At 40.7% G+C, this 12,340-nt stretch overlaps 1 protein-coding gene across 1 annotated transcript; it reads right to left on the reverse strand.

The window, feature by feature from the left end:
* Positions 1 to 947: 947 nt before the first annotated feature.
* ECD (ecdysoneless homolog (Drosophila)) lies at positions 948 to 12,212 on the reverse strand (the record flags this gene model as incomplete). Its single annotated transcript, XM_010078464.1, has 11 exons — positions 948 to 1,178; positions 1,636 to 1,856; positions 1,985 to 2,052; positions 3,428 to 3,605; positions 4,487 to 4,593; positions 5,380 to 5,465; positions 6,398 to 6,523; positions 8,347 to 8,475; positions 9,348 to 9,540; positions 10,281 to 10,459; positions 12,103 to 12,212. Coding segments are annotated over 11 exons (1,628 nt in total), but the record flags the coding sequence as incomplete, so codon positions are not given.
* Between the last annotated feature and the right edge of the window lie 128 nt (positions 12,213 to 12,340).

Genomic DNA, 12,340 nt, shown 5'->3' on the forward strand with positions numbered 1-12,340 from the left:
CTGTAACTCAAGAATTTCTACACATTTTATTTCAAATTTATCTTGTTAAAATTAAGTCTTCATATCTAGAAGAGATTTTTCATTCCATGTGAAAGCAACAGGGTGAATGCCTTCTAGAGACACTTCCACTGAGAAACAAAACTCAGCTGTTCAGCCTGGGCTCATATACAGCTACTGCTGGCATGGCACCAACATTCGGCAATAATGGCATTAAAAAATGCCCATTATGAAAATGCTTTAACTCCAAGAACTTCTGATACCGCACTGAGGAAGTTATGCATACCTTTAAAGAAAAAAAATATCCAGGAATCAAGTTGTGTTTCTACTTTTATTTAAATAAATTCAAAAAATACTTATAGCCAATATTTACATATTCAGCCCAGTTACTCTTCAAATCCTCCTGGTTAATAAGGAACAGATTCTTCCAGTAATTATCGAAAGTTCTTACAATGAAGCACTGTACTTTTGGAAAAGCGAATAAGCGTCTGCTGAACATTTAACCAGCATTCCCAAATCCACAAGAGAACACTGTTCCTATAATATGGTATTCCTCCATCTCCCCCAAAGGCAGGAGCATTTTCAGGACATGAACTGCCTCCCAGATACTGAAACCACCAAGTAATGGATAAAAGGACACTTCACAAATACAGCAAATTGTATTATCAATTTGAAAAACCGAAGACAGGTCTTACAATAAGTTTCATTCAAGTTGCAATATCACTTCTCAGTTTTCTGGAAACATGTTAGCACAGAAAAATCCAATTTCTATCCAAGACAGTATCCAGATGGCTTTTGCAGGTAACTTCACTTTGCATCTGCAAAATCACATGTAACCAGTGCATAAAATGCTTTAAAAATTAAAAACTTTTGTCTCTTCTTCCAAATACTGCTAGTCTTTCTGTGCTTCATTTCTCAATCAGCCACGTCTGCTAAATTAAGACAGTCTTTTATTCTGTTGCTCCCTCATTAGAGCCAATATGATCTGCGTTTTCAGGTAAATACACTCCCATGCTCTGCAAAATGTTAGAGGTGGGTCCTGCCAGTCCAGACTGAGCGCTATAGGATTCAAGCAGGTTAGCTACTAGGTTCATATCCACATCAACGGGGGTCAGCTCGGTATCTTCAGCTCCAGAACCAGGGCCAGCATTTTGAGACATGGTTGCATTAACAGAACTTGCCTACAGCAAGTAAAAAGAGAAAGTTTTATCAAATTGATAGTATAAATGGGTTAAAAAAAAAAAAAAAAACACAAACCACAAGCAAAAAGAAACAAGGAAACAGTTCTGCCGCCAACAAAGTTCAGTATGTTCTACACTGTCTTGACAGACAGGAATTTAGTCACCAGATGCTCATGCCGGTTAAAAATCATCACTTTCCATTATACAGATTAAGTTCCAAGAGAAGGATAGAGAGGGTTACCGAATCCTGGCTCAGTTTCCTATGGGAGTAATCTACAACCACAACACATTTTGCTTGCACGTGGGATTATTTTTTTTAATAATTAGTTAGCACATGATCAGAAGACAGAAGTTTCTGATCACATTACTCAGAATGACCAGTTTTAGTATATTTCCTCTTTCCTACTAAAGCTCTCAAAACTATTACACTATGAAGTAGAACCCAAGGCATACTTACCCCTTTCTTTTGGGTGGTGAAACTTTTACCAACACTGGTATGTGCCAGCTCACGGTCCATCTCATTCATATATGACTTGAGACTGCCTATAAGCTCATTAGGCGATACCTTCTGCTCTTGCCTTTGATTCTCAGCACCTAAGTCTTCATCATCCTCATCTGAGAAGTCAAACTCCTCCTCTTCATCCAGATCATCGGAATCCAGCTCTTCTGAGTCTGCCCCTATGTATTATTTTGTGTCAGTAAGGATAGCAAACAGATCAGCGCAGTGCCCATGGGTGATGAGAAAACCCAGGGAAGCCAAATAACCATGAGATATTCTGCCAAAAGAAACAAAGCAGCAATCTTACCTAAAATCCCGTCTAACGCTTTTGTAAAAGAATCTACGTCAAAGGTAACATGGGATTCATCAGATGACCTGAAAGATAAAAATATTTTTAAATAAATAAAGCTTTTATGCTTGCATAAGCCTGACAGAGACATAAACCATATCGCATACTGACTTCTCTCAAGCCTAGATTAAAGTTCGGACATTTGAACTGATGGTCTTGGAAGCACTTAGAAGTCTGAGGCCTGCATGAATTAAAAATGAGACAGCAAGCAGCAGACCTCCTGGCATGAAAGAGAAAAGAAAACCAACTACTTTGTTTGTCATGGTCAAACAAAAATAGTACTGAAGGCAACCAAAATAAGCATGCCTGAATCCTTTTGGAACAAAGTGGTGGTGTTATACCTCAGGCAAGGTTTTAAAATCCTGAGAGTCTGGCATCTCCTGCCTAAAAAGAACACTAACGGTTTCTTTCTGGTCTCTCGTAAGGCTCAGTGGTTTGTCATTTTCTCAGCCTTTGTTTTTTTGTTTTCTAAATAACTGAAAAAACCTACCTTATAACTCAGACATTGATGCTAACATTTATTATAAAGGATCAAACAGTTAAGAGCATAAATTGAGTAGACCCTTATATGTTTGATGCAGCTTACACAGCATTATTTTCTCAATGTTAAAGCCATGAAAAAGAACCCAGACAATATGCTACTCCCTCACTCTTTGTTTTTTAAAAACCAAAGGCCTGTCTACACAGCGCTCACACACTTTCTTAACCCCAACAATTAATCTAGTGGCATTCTGCTGTTGTCTAAATAGTTAAGTGTCTTCAGTTAACACTTTTCTTGCACTGTTGGGAACAATCAAGAGGGATCCGCAGTGATTCTTTTCTCCTGCTTCTAGGTGTATAGTATGTGCTTCAATAGTGCAAAAACAGGCCCAGTATATTCAAAACACTAACCTACAGGAAATCTAAATACTGCTGTACCACAACAAAATCAACAGTCTTAATTCACAGATTCCCTCAACTTAAGCTTCATTTTTATTTCTGCACAGCCTTATCAGAAGCATCTTAGCAGCCTGAATAGTTAGTCCTTCATGGTAGAAAAATTTCAGCACAAATGAACTGGCGATGTGCATTTTAATCACAGTGTTAAGAACTACAGTAACAAACAACAGTAAGCCTTCAACTTAAAAGGGTTAAAAATCATTTACAAACCACAAAACCAAACTAAGTAAGAGCACTGGAAAACAGCACAACTTGCAGCATTTTTACCTGCGCCAGTATCAGAGTAGTCACTAAGTTGGTTTAAAAGCAACTACATATCCACTACTAACACCGGTTTGTTTCAGCCTCTGGTAGGTCAAACATTTTCCAACTTTGATTCTCTGAATTACTGAATGAACCAAAGGGCTGCAGCAGAATGAAAACACATTCTACACCAAAACCCAAACTTAAAAATATTACTACCATGGCATTTCTGCTCCTTCATGCGTTGAGACTTTGGATACAAAAGCCTTCATACTTTTAGCAACTGCTTCCAAGTCATATTTCTGGGCTTCCTCATTTGAGGAAGGAAGGGAATCGTTTCTTGCCTCCTTCAGCATCTGATCTAGATCATCCGGTGTAATCTCCAGCCAACTGTCATCTGAAAGAATACAGGGCATACTTGTTATTCGGCACAAGTCTGTTAGCCCACAAGTCCCAATCCAGACGGCCAAGAGCACTGCTATAATTTTGTAGCTTACTTTTGTGCTATTAAGTTCTCCTGCTGATACCCTGTGTTAGAGGGTATAGGGCAGTGAGAGGCTGAGAAGAGAGTTCAGACTTTGTTTTACTACTTTAAAACTTTGCTTTATATGCAGCTTCAAACTAGAAGATATTGTTCTAGTCACAGATAATCCTCCTGCCATCCAATGAAGGAAGAAAAGGGTTACGCTACAAAGGGAGAGCCAATCTAACCTTCGACTGTGATCATTAACACCGAATGCTGGATTTCTGAGCTGCTGCATCATTCAGAAATACAGATGTGACCTGTACTGCACACTGGCAACAACTACTGTTCTGTCAAGTGAGTGAAAAAAACCCTGTTATATAAAGGTTATGCTGGTCTTATATTGGCCATCAGAGTAGACCAGATAGTAATTAACTCTGTATTGTCAGTATTGGAACTGGATTATTATTATAAAATGTTAAAATACTTTCTGTCTGCTAGACAGTTGACACAAAGTACTTGATGCAGTGTAAGTGTGCATGGTGTTCCTGATCTAGCAGTATCAGAAACTGGACTGCACAGTATCAGAAACTGGACTGCACAGCTTGCCAATTCAGAGCCCCAAGCTCTGTGGCTGATACAAATGAACTGGTTTCCTCCATCTGCAGTGATGGCCCATGCACAACACCTCTCGCAGTCACAGGACAGGAGACAAACAAGTAGATACAGAGACTGGTACAGTGCTGGGAACGTTCACTCTCCCCCCACAAATAATCATTTGTGATAGCAAGAGGCCGCCCCTGCCTCCTGCTCACCATCATCTGGAGGAAGACAACCTGCTTCTCTCTCCAATTCCTTCAAATCAATGGTCGTTGTCTGTAGCAATGTCAAGATTTCATCACCTGGCCTCACTTCAACAGAGCTAGAAGAAAAAAATCTTATTTACTGAAATGGATTTTTACTCACACTACAATGCCAATGGCATCACACACTAAACATGCGGGTTTTCACTCAAATTCCTCATTATTCCTTCTGCGCAAATACATCAAAAAGGTAAGTGGATTTTGGGGAAGTACCAGAATACTACAGATAATATTAGCCAAAACAAGACACAGTCAATTAATGTAATTCCTTGTTGATGGCTCCAAAGCCCATTTCTCAAGTTTCCTTTCTTCTTTGTATTTATTTTGTCTTGGTAAACATTAGGATAGCCAGATCCCAAACAGCAAAGACTGCAACTTCAAGCAACTAACAGTCAAGATATTATGAGCTGGCAAACCCTCAGATATTTTTGTAATGATCTGTTTTTTTGGATTTGATCTTTTGGAGAAATCTACAGCCAGCTGCCTGTCTTGAGTAAAGGAAACAGATTACTCCATGTTTATTATTCACTGGTATTGCTTTTCAATGAAGCTTTTAAACACTTTTGATAGCTAACCAACCAAATTATGCTTTTCAGTAGCCTCTTAACCTACTTGGAATACCGTAGTATTTTACAAAACAAGATACATAGTTACTCAAGCAATAACTTCTACTAGTAGAGAGTATTCCAGAGGAATTAATATGAATATGTCCTAGCCCCAGCACCTACGTTAAAAGTATGATAGAGAAAAGGGTTCAGATTTTTTGTAACAAGTGTTAATAAAGCTTAGTTAAAGTACTTGTAGGTACTATGTATGATTACTCATCAATTTCAAGTAGCTCTTACCTTTCTGGCTTGGTAACAGATTGCTGGAAGTAATCTTCTGCCATACGCAACAGCTCCAAGTACTTGGCAGATCCTTCCATTTCTCCCTATTTAATGCAAGTCACAAGTATGAATCTAAACAATTCTCCTTCCCCTTCCTTTTCACAGTCAGGCTTCATAACGACAACTATTTGTCTGAAATTTAGTGCTGAGAAAATCAAAACTAGTAGTACTGCTTTGCCATGTATACTTGGAACAGAATATAGGTAACAGGCACAAGGTGTTATCACACTCAGATATGACTTAAAGTCTTGTGCTGCCATATCATATGGTGTACTCTAAAAAAAAAAAAAAAAATCAAAGACAATACTACAATTGCCACAACAGGGTGGATTTACTATGCCCAGGTTACAACTGCACAGGAATTGTGAATGAATCTGTAGGTGTTTGGGCATTATCCACAGAAGGAGCATTGCAATACTGTAAGAATATGTCCCTTTTCCTATATTTAAAAAAGATATTAACCTAAGCATGCTGATAGAGTTATCTAATTTTCTAACCCACAAACTTCAAGTAAGTAGTAAAAGGCATCATTAAAAAAAAAACACAACACTCAAACCCACAACACAAAAACCCCACTTACATGGGCTCAAAATGGCTTTTTTCATGTATTAAGAATATTTAATTTTAGATGCATGCAAATGAAATGTGTAACAGTGAAAACAGTTACACTGACACGCAACCACACTGTGGCTTTCCTTTGTTCAAGTCTACTTCCCCTTTCTTTAGATGAAGGAACTAATCCGCAAATCCTCCTTTTTCCTTTCTAATTTCTAACATAAATTAACTAGTTTCAAAGGGGAACAAACTGCACATAACTCCTTTAAAGATATTAATTCACTTTCCATAGAGAGTAGCATTAGACTCCTAGCCCTGTCGTAACTACTTACATACGTTCAAGACCTAAAAGATGTGTTTCCCAGAATGAATAAAAGAAAGACAGATGCATGCATGCACACACATACACACACAACTTCACCTTGAAATAATTTTTTTCCTTCAGGCTGCAGAGGAATCTCTCCCACAGGGGACTGCTCAAAACATTTCTCTTGGAATCAAGAGATACTTTACTGCACTTGGAGCACAAAATCTCAAAGCCATGAGCCTGTGTAGGAGATGCAACAACAAGAGGTTCTCAAGATGTAACAAGTTCAAGTGCACCTTTAAACGACTGCATAAAGAACGCACTATCATTGAGCTTCTGATGCTGCCACTTGAGAAGTAGGTGCCAAATCCAATTATGCATCAGGTAGCATCATCTCACTCTGGAAGTTGGAAACTGTCTTCGTGCAGCAATAATGGATCATTTTGACTTTGCAAAGTTTGTCTACATGGGCAAGTCACTGCAAAGCAAACTAGAAGACAGACCTGCACAAATTACTCCTCAGATAAGCATAAAGACTTTACCTGTATGTAGAATCTATGCTGAACTGAAAACTTGCCTGGCCTACACATTTTGTGGATACAGACCTGCTGCACTGAGACGCAAGTTTCCAGAGAGGAAATTTCAAAAGAGAAAACTCAAGATTATACATCTCCACTTGCCACAAGGTGCCAGGGCATGCTGTGCCCAGCGTCCTTTCTTCCCTTCAGACAAATCCCCCTCGCCCCCATCTCAGATGTTGCCTACAATCAAGATAGGGGCAACCTATACGCAGCTTAAGTTCCAGATCACTCTGTGCAGCAGAAATGCACCATAACAAGCTCTACGTGCCTTGTGCCAAACTGGATGTGCAGGACAGGGTCTGGTGCTCTGGTGCTTAAGGCACGGCATCTGTAGCTTTGATGCACGCTTAGGCAGAGCTCTAAACTGAAATGCAAATTTAGTCCACAGAAGCTTCTCCATGGACAAAAGAAACGAACAGCAACTTTGACAGGATGCGCTGCTTTGGACAGAGGCTAAAATAGATCTGTCCCAAGACGGAAACTGAGATGGGTCGGTATCAGGATTGGTGTTGTTTAACATCTTTGTTGGACACACAGACAGTGGGATGGAGCGCACCCTCAGCAAGTTTGCCAACAACACCAAGCTGTGTGGTGTGGTGGACATGCTGGAGGGAAGGGATGCCATCCAGAGAGGGACCTGGACAGGCTGGAGAAGTGGGACCATGCAAACCTCATGGAGTTCAACAAGGCCAAGCGCAAGGTCCTGCATGTGGGTCTGGGCAACCCCAAGCACAAATACAGGCTGGGTGGAGATTGAATTGAGAGGAGGCCACACAAAGATGGTCAGAGGCTGGGACACCTCCCATCTGAGGACAGGCTGAGAGAGCTGGGGTTGTTCAGCCTGGAGAAGAGAAGGCTCCTTTCCAGTGCTGAAAGGGGGATACAGGAGAGACAGAGGGGCTCTTGATCAGCGGGTGGAGGGATAGGACAAGGGGTGACAGTTTAAGGGTGAAACGGGGTAGATCTAGATTAGCTATGAGGAAGAAATGTTTTCCTGTGCAGGTGGTGAGGCAGTGGAACAGGATGCCCAGAGAAGCTGTGGATGCCCCATCAATGGAGGGGTTTAAGGCCAGGCTGGATGAGGCTTTGAGCAACCTGGGCTAGTGGGAGGTGTGAGGGGGGCCCATGTGAGGGGGGATGGAACCAGATGATCTTTTGGTCCCTTCAGTCCTAACCATTCTATGGTTCTATGGCTTTCCACATTGCTTAAGGGAAAATTAACTGGGATTGATACCAGTCTGGCTATGGTAATACAAACATGTGAATTCTGGTCAAGATAGTCTAGAGGGGTGGAAGTACAAGAGTGGTCTATTCTGTAAAAGGAAACTCCCATGACATTGTATTTCCAGAAAAATGGTAACTGTGAATTTGCTCACATTCTTCTGTACAAGCAGAAAACTTACACGCAAAGAGTTATTTCTCAGACACCTATAAGTAAGCAAACTAAACAGACTAAATACAAAATGCATAAAAAATAATTACCAGTTTCATGCCCAGTTCATAGGCTTTGTACTGAGGGTGAGATGGAAGGGGCAGAGTGTATCCACTACGTCTGTCTGGAACAAACTTCTGCTGCACCAGTTGTGCATATAAACACTTTGTAAAAGTAACCTGAAAAAGCCAGAGCAAAAGCAAAACACTCACTGCAGTGTGACTGGGTTGTGTATGGGCATCAACTTTCCACCAGCCTCCTCTAAATTTTGTTTTAAAGCACCCATATTACAGACAACACCCAAGATTGTATTCAAAACACATCTTGGATACATTTGCCTAAGGTATGTCGCTTTTCAGTTCTTACAAAACATATTCCAAGTTGACATCTGTAAATAAGCATGAACTTCATTCAGTCTAAATACATTTTAAAAATCCTCTGTATTCGTGCCAACAAGGCGTATTTTGAAAACCGTAAGGGCTATTTTCAGTTACCGAAACCAAAGCTGACATTTCAAAAACAGTCTAGAATTCTACAATTTGACTCCCAAGCTTATTTTCAGGAGTTCAGGGGTATAACTCTGTAATGCAAACATATCAGATACAACACTGCTTGGACAATACTCATAAAGTACTTCATAAAATAGCATCCACAAAGCTGTGTAAGCACAGCTGAAAAGGTGAAAAGTCTTGGAATGAGCACCTATGGGTAGTTAGGAACAACTCCTTATGTTTGCTGGCAGTGCTGTCAGACTGCCCTGTCACAGAACTAGACCAATTTACTTCGCAAATATTTCAACAGAGGAACTACTAGCAGTAACCTCTGATTTCAGAAACAGTTGCAATTAGCCATTTGAAAGCCTAGCCCTGTCAATCTGAAGGCAGAAAAGATATTAACATAAAGAACTCATGTCGAGCATCAAAATAAAAAATAAATCAGAAAACATGCCATTTTAAAAATGAAATCCTCATATTTAAATCACTTGACCACAGAACCTCCATCAGTCACAGAACCTGCTTAAGGGACAAACTGCATCAGAAGGGTCACTTACTACAGTCATTACACACTCGTCTGGAGGAAACGTTTTAAAAGAGCGACATGCTCGTAAATCTGCTGGATCTCGCAGGTAAAAGGCCTGGACTGCTGCAGCCACCAACGAAGGACGCTGCCTCAGCACTGCCACAATGCCTGCCGGAAGGTAGCAGTGGGCTCGGTGAAATGAGGCCTGAATTTTTTCAGGATACCTGTGCCATACAATAACAACATAGTGTTATGAAGTGTACTGCAAGCCCAAATCACTCCTTTTTAATTATCATTCCCATTTTCACTTTAATATTAATCTATATTATGGGCCAAGTGCCAAAGATTATTCTAAACTAAAGTTAAAACTCAGCTAATCTAACAACTGGGATGTCTGTTTATACCTACGCATATATATAAATATACATGGCTAATAAAAATTTAATCCCCAAATTGGTAAAACGAATCACTGTGAACCTAACACATGCAACTATACAGCATCCTTGACCGCACCAAGTGCAGAAGTCATCTGGCTCATGGTGTCAAATCCTTGCAAAAAATAAAGTACAGTGCTGAACACACTGGTGACAAGCTGAGGCTCTGAAAAGTATGCTGGTTCTACATTTTAGTTCGCAATCCTCTTTCCCCCTCTCCAAAGGGCTCCTACAGGCTCACATAACTTTCAGATTTTTCAGTACAAGAAGGATGTGAAAGAAGAATACATTGTCAGGTGTGGCATTGAAGCAGTGAGTTGCTTCAGAGCCCCCAGACAACACTACAGCCTACTGGACACTGGTCCCCCTCTTCAGAAGAATGCCACAGGAAAACCTCTAGCTGGTGGTTTCTGAAAAGGAAGCTACTTTATCACATCTAACAGGAAAATGACTGAATGCAAAAAAGTACCCCAGACAGCCCAGAATCAAAACTTACTGTTGCAGAAGACCAAAAGAAAACACCCACATACCCACTGATGCGTTTATACACTGCTGTTCTAATGGGTTCTGCAGCCAGGAACTCCTCTGAATGAGTGGATAACAGCGTTAATGCCTGCGAGATTGTTGGACTGGCAGCAGAGAGGTTCCATTCCCGCTCCTGAGTCTCTGGCTGTGGAATGATGTGCAGTTCTCCTTTGTAAAAAAACACCTGGCAGACAGTAACATTCTCATCAGACACGATGAGAACAGTCGCACACTAAGCAATACAAAATTTCATTTCATATATCAATGTATTTGTTTAAATACAGAAAATACTGAAGTACAAACAGAAAAAACAACATAGAAACAACTGTGTGGGTTTTTTTTTTTTGGCGGGGGGATGTTTTTTTTAAAAAATGGGAGATAAGATAAATACAGATGCCAGAGATCATGGTCCAAACAGTAAATAAAACCCCCTATTTTAACTGCAATAAGTTTGGTCAAATGTATCTTGTTTCCTTCTCTTCAACTAGAGATTTGCTTCAGGAGAATCCAACAGCATAACCTAACTGCTGAAGAATAGGACAGAGACTAGAAAGCATTACTTCAGGTGCTACATGTGACCTCTGTTGGTTCCTGATCATAAGAAAAGAACTGAATGTAACATTATCAACTCCCTCACTCTGTCCGTTCCTTCAAACAGAAGGACAATATGACACTGATAGTCCACATACAGGTTTGCAATTAATTTTTGCGTTGTGTTCTGCCCCTTTTATTTTTAAGGGCAACTGAACAAATCTTTGCTAATGAAAAAGTAAGTTATTTCAGTTTAAATCCATTGCCAAGAAACTGAGTGACACAACTACCAGCAATCATCTGCAGCAAGGTGATCTTGAAGCAGATTATAGGTGAAGGCGTCCGTTAATTAATTAATGCATGCCAGACTTAGTCTGTCTCCTTGTAGAGTCAGCAACCTTGAGCATTCCCCAGGCTGAGGGCAGCAAACCCTCAGCCTGAGCACTTGAGCATATGATAGGAAAAAAATCCAAGTGGCTACAGCAGAGCTAGAAAGCTCAAGTGGATCCGAGAGTGCTCCTGAGGAGAGCAATATGGTATGTTTGGATTACACTGCCAAATACATTCCACAGTTACCATGTTATCCAAGCTTTTCTTGCATTCCCATAACCTAGGAAATGGAAACCTGGCCAAACTTACTGATTTTACAGACCATTCAATAGCATGACAGCATGACTACCTTCACATTTGCCACCATGAGTAGCAAGTTTTAAAAAGTTTAGTCAGCTCTGCATTATGGAACAACTCAATGATTTATGTGCAAGAGTTGGATCTGGCTGAACAGCACACACCCACAGCCTAACAGGCAGGTCTGTTGCCTCCACGGGAATGTTTTGCCATTATTGTAAGAACGTATTAGTAACAGAGGTTTCTCTTTCTTCCTTCCATCAACAATTCTAGAAGAACCACTTAGATCTGTAACAATTTCCAGATATGCCTACAGCAGTTTCTCAGGACACACTCACTCTATATAGCACTCTGCAACAGCACACAGACCAGAACCAAGTATCAGAGGTTTCCAGTGGTTAAGAGTCTCATTCAACATCCACAGCAAGCACAAAGCAGCTCATTAAAACCAGGATGAAAACAGACTGTGCTGAAAAAAAATATGCTGTTACTTAAAACAACTCTTGAGCCCTGACCAGAAGTTTCTGCACTAGTAAAGGGTAGACAGCACTCTGGGTTTTCAGTGGCCATCAGACCACTTGGCTACATAGAGGTGCAAGAGAAAACCCAAACTGCCAAGTAAAATGCCATTGTGAGCCACCTGCCAATGGGTACAAAAGGTTTACTCACCCTGTTGTCACTGTTCTCAGGATTTAGCCACTTCGGGAGAAAATCAGCTGCTTCTATCAAGAGAAACTCTCCATCGTTGTCGTCGATCCTGGCCAAGGAGAAATCGGTTCCTCACTGGGGAAAGTCTCGCACAGCACAGCAAAGCACGTTTCTAGACCCAGTCACTGCGGGCAGCTTCCGTCCCTGGGGTTTTTTTAACGTGAAAACGCCCTCCCCTCAGCCCCCGTCAGGAGAGGCG

Source organism: Pterocles gutturalis, unplaced genomic scaffold (assembly GCF_000699245.1).
Source record: "Pterocles gutturalis isolate BGI_N339 unplaced genomic scaffold, ASM69924v1 scaffold2763, whole genome shotgun sequence".
Classification (NCBI taxonomy): Eukaryota; Metazoa; Chordata; class Aves; order Pterocliformes; family Pteroclidae; genus Pterocles; species Pterocles gutturalis.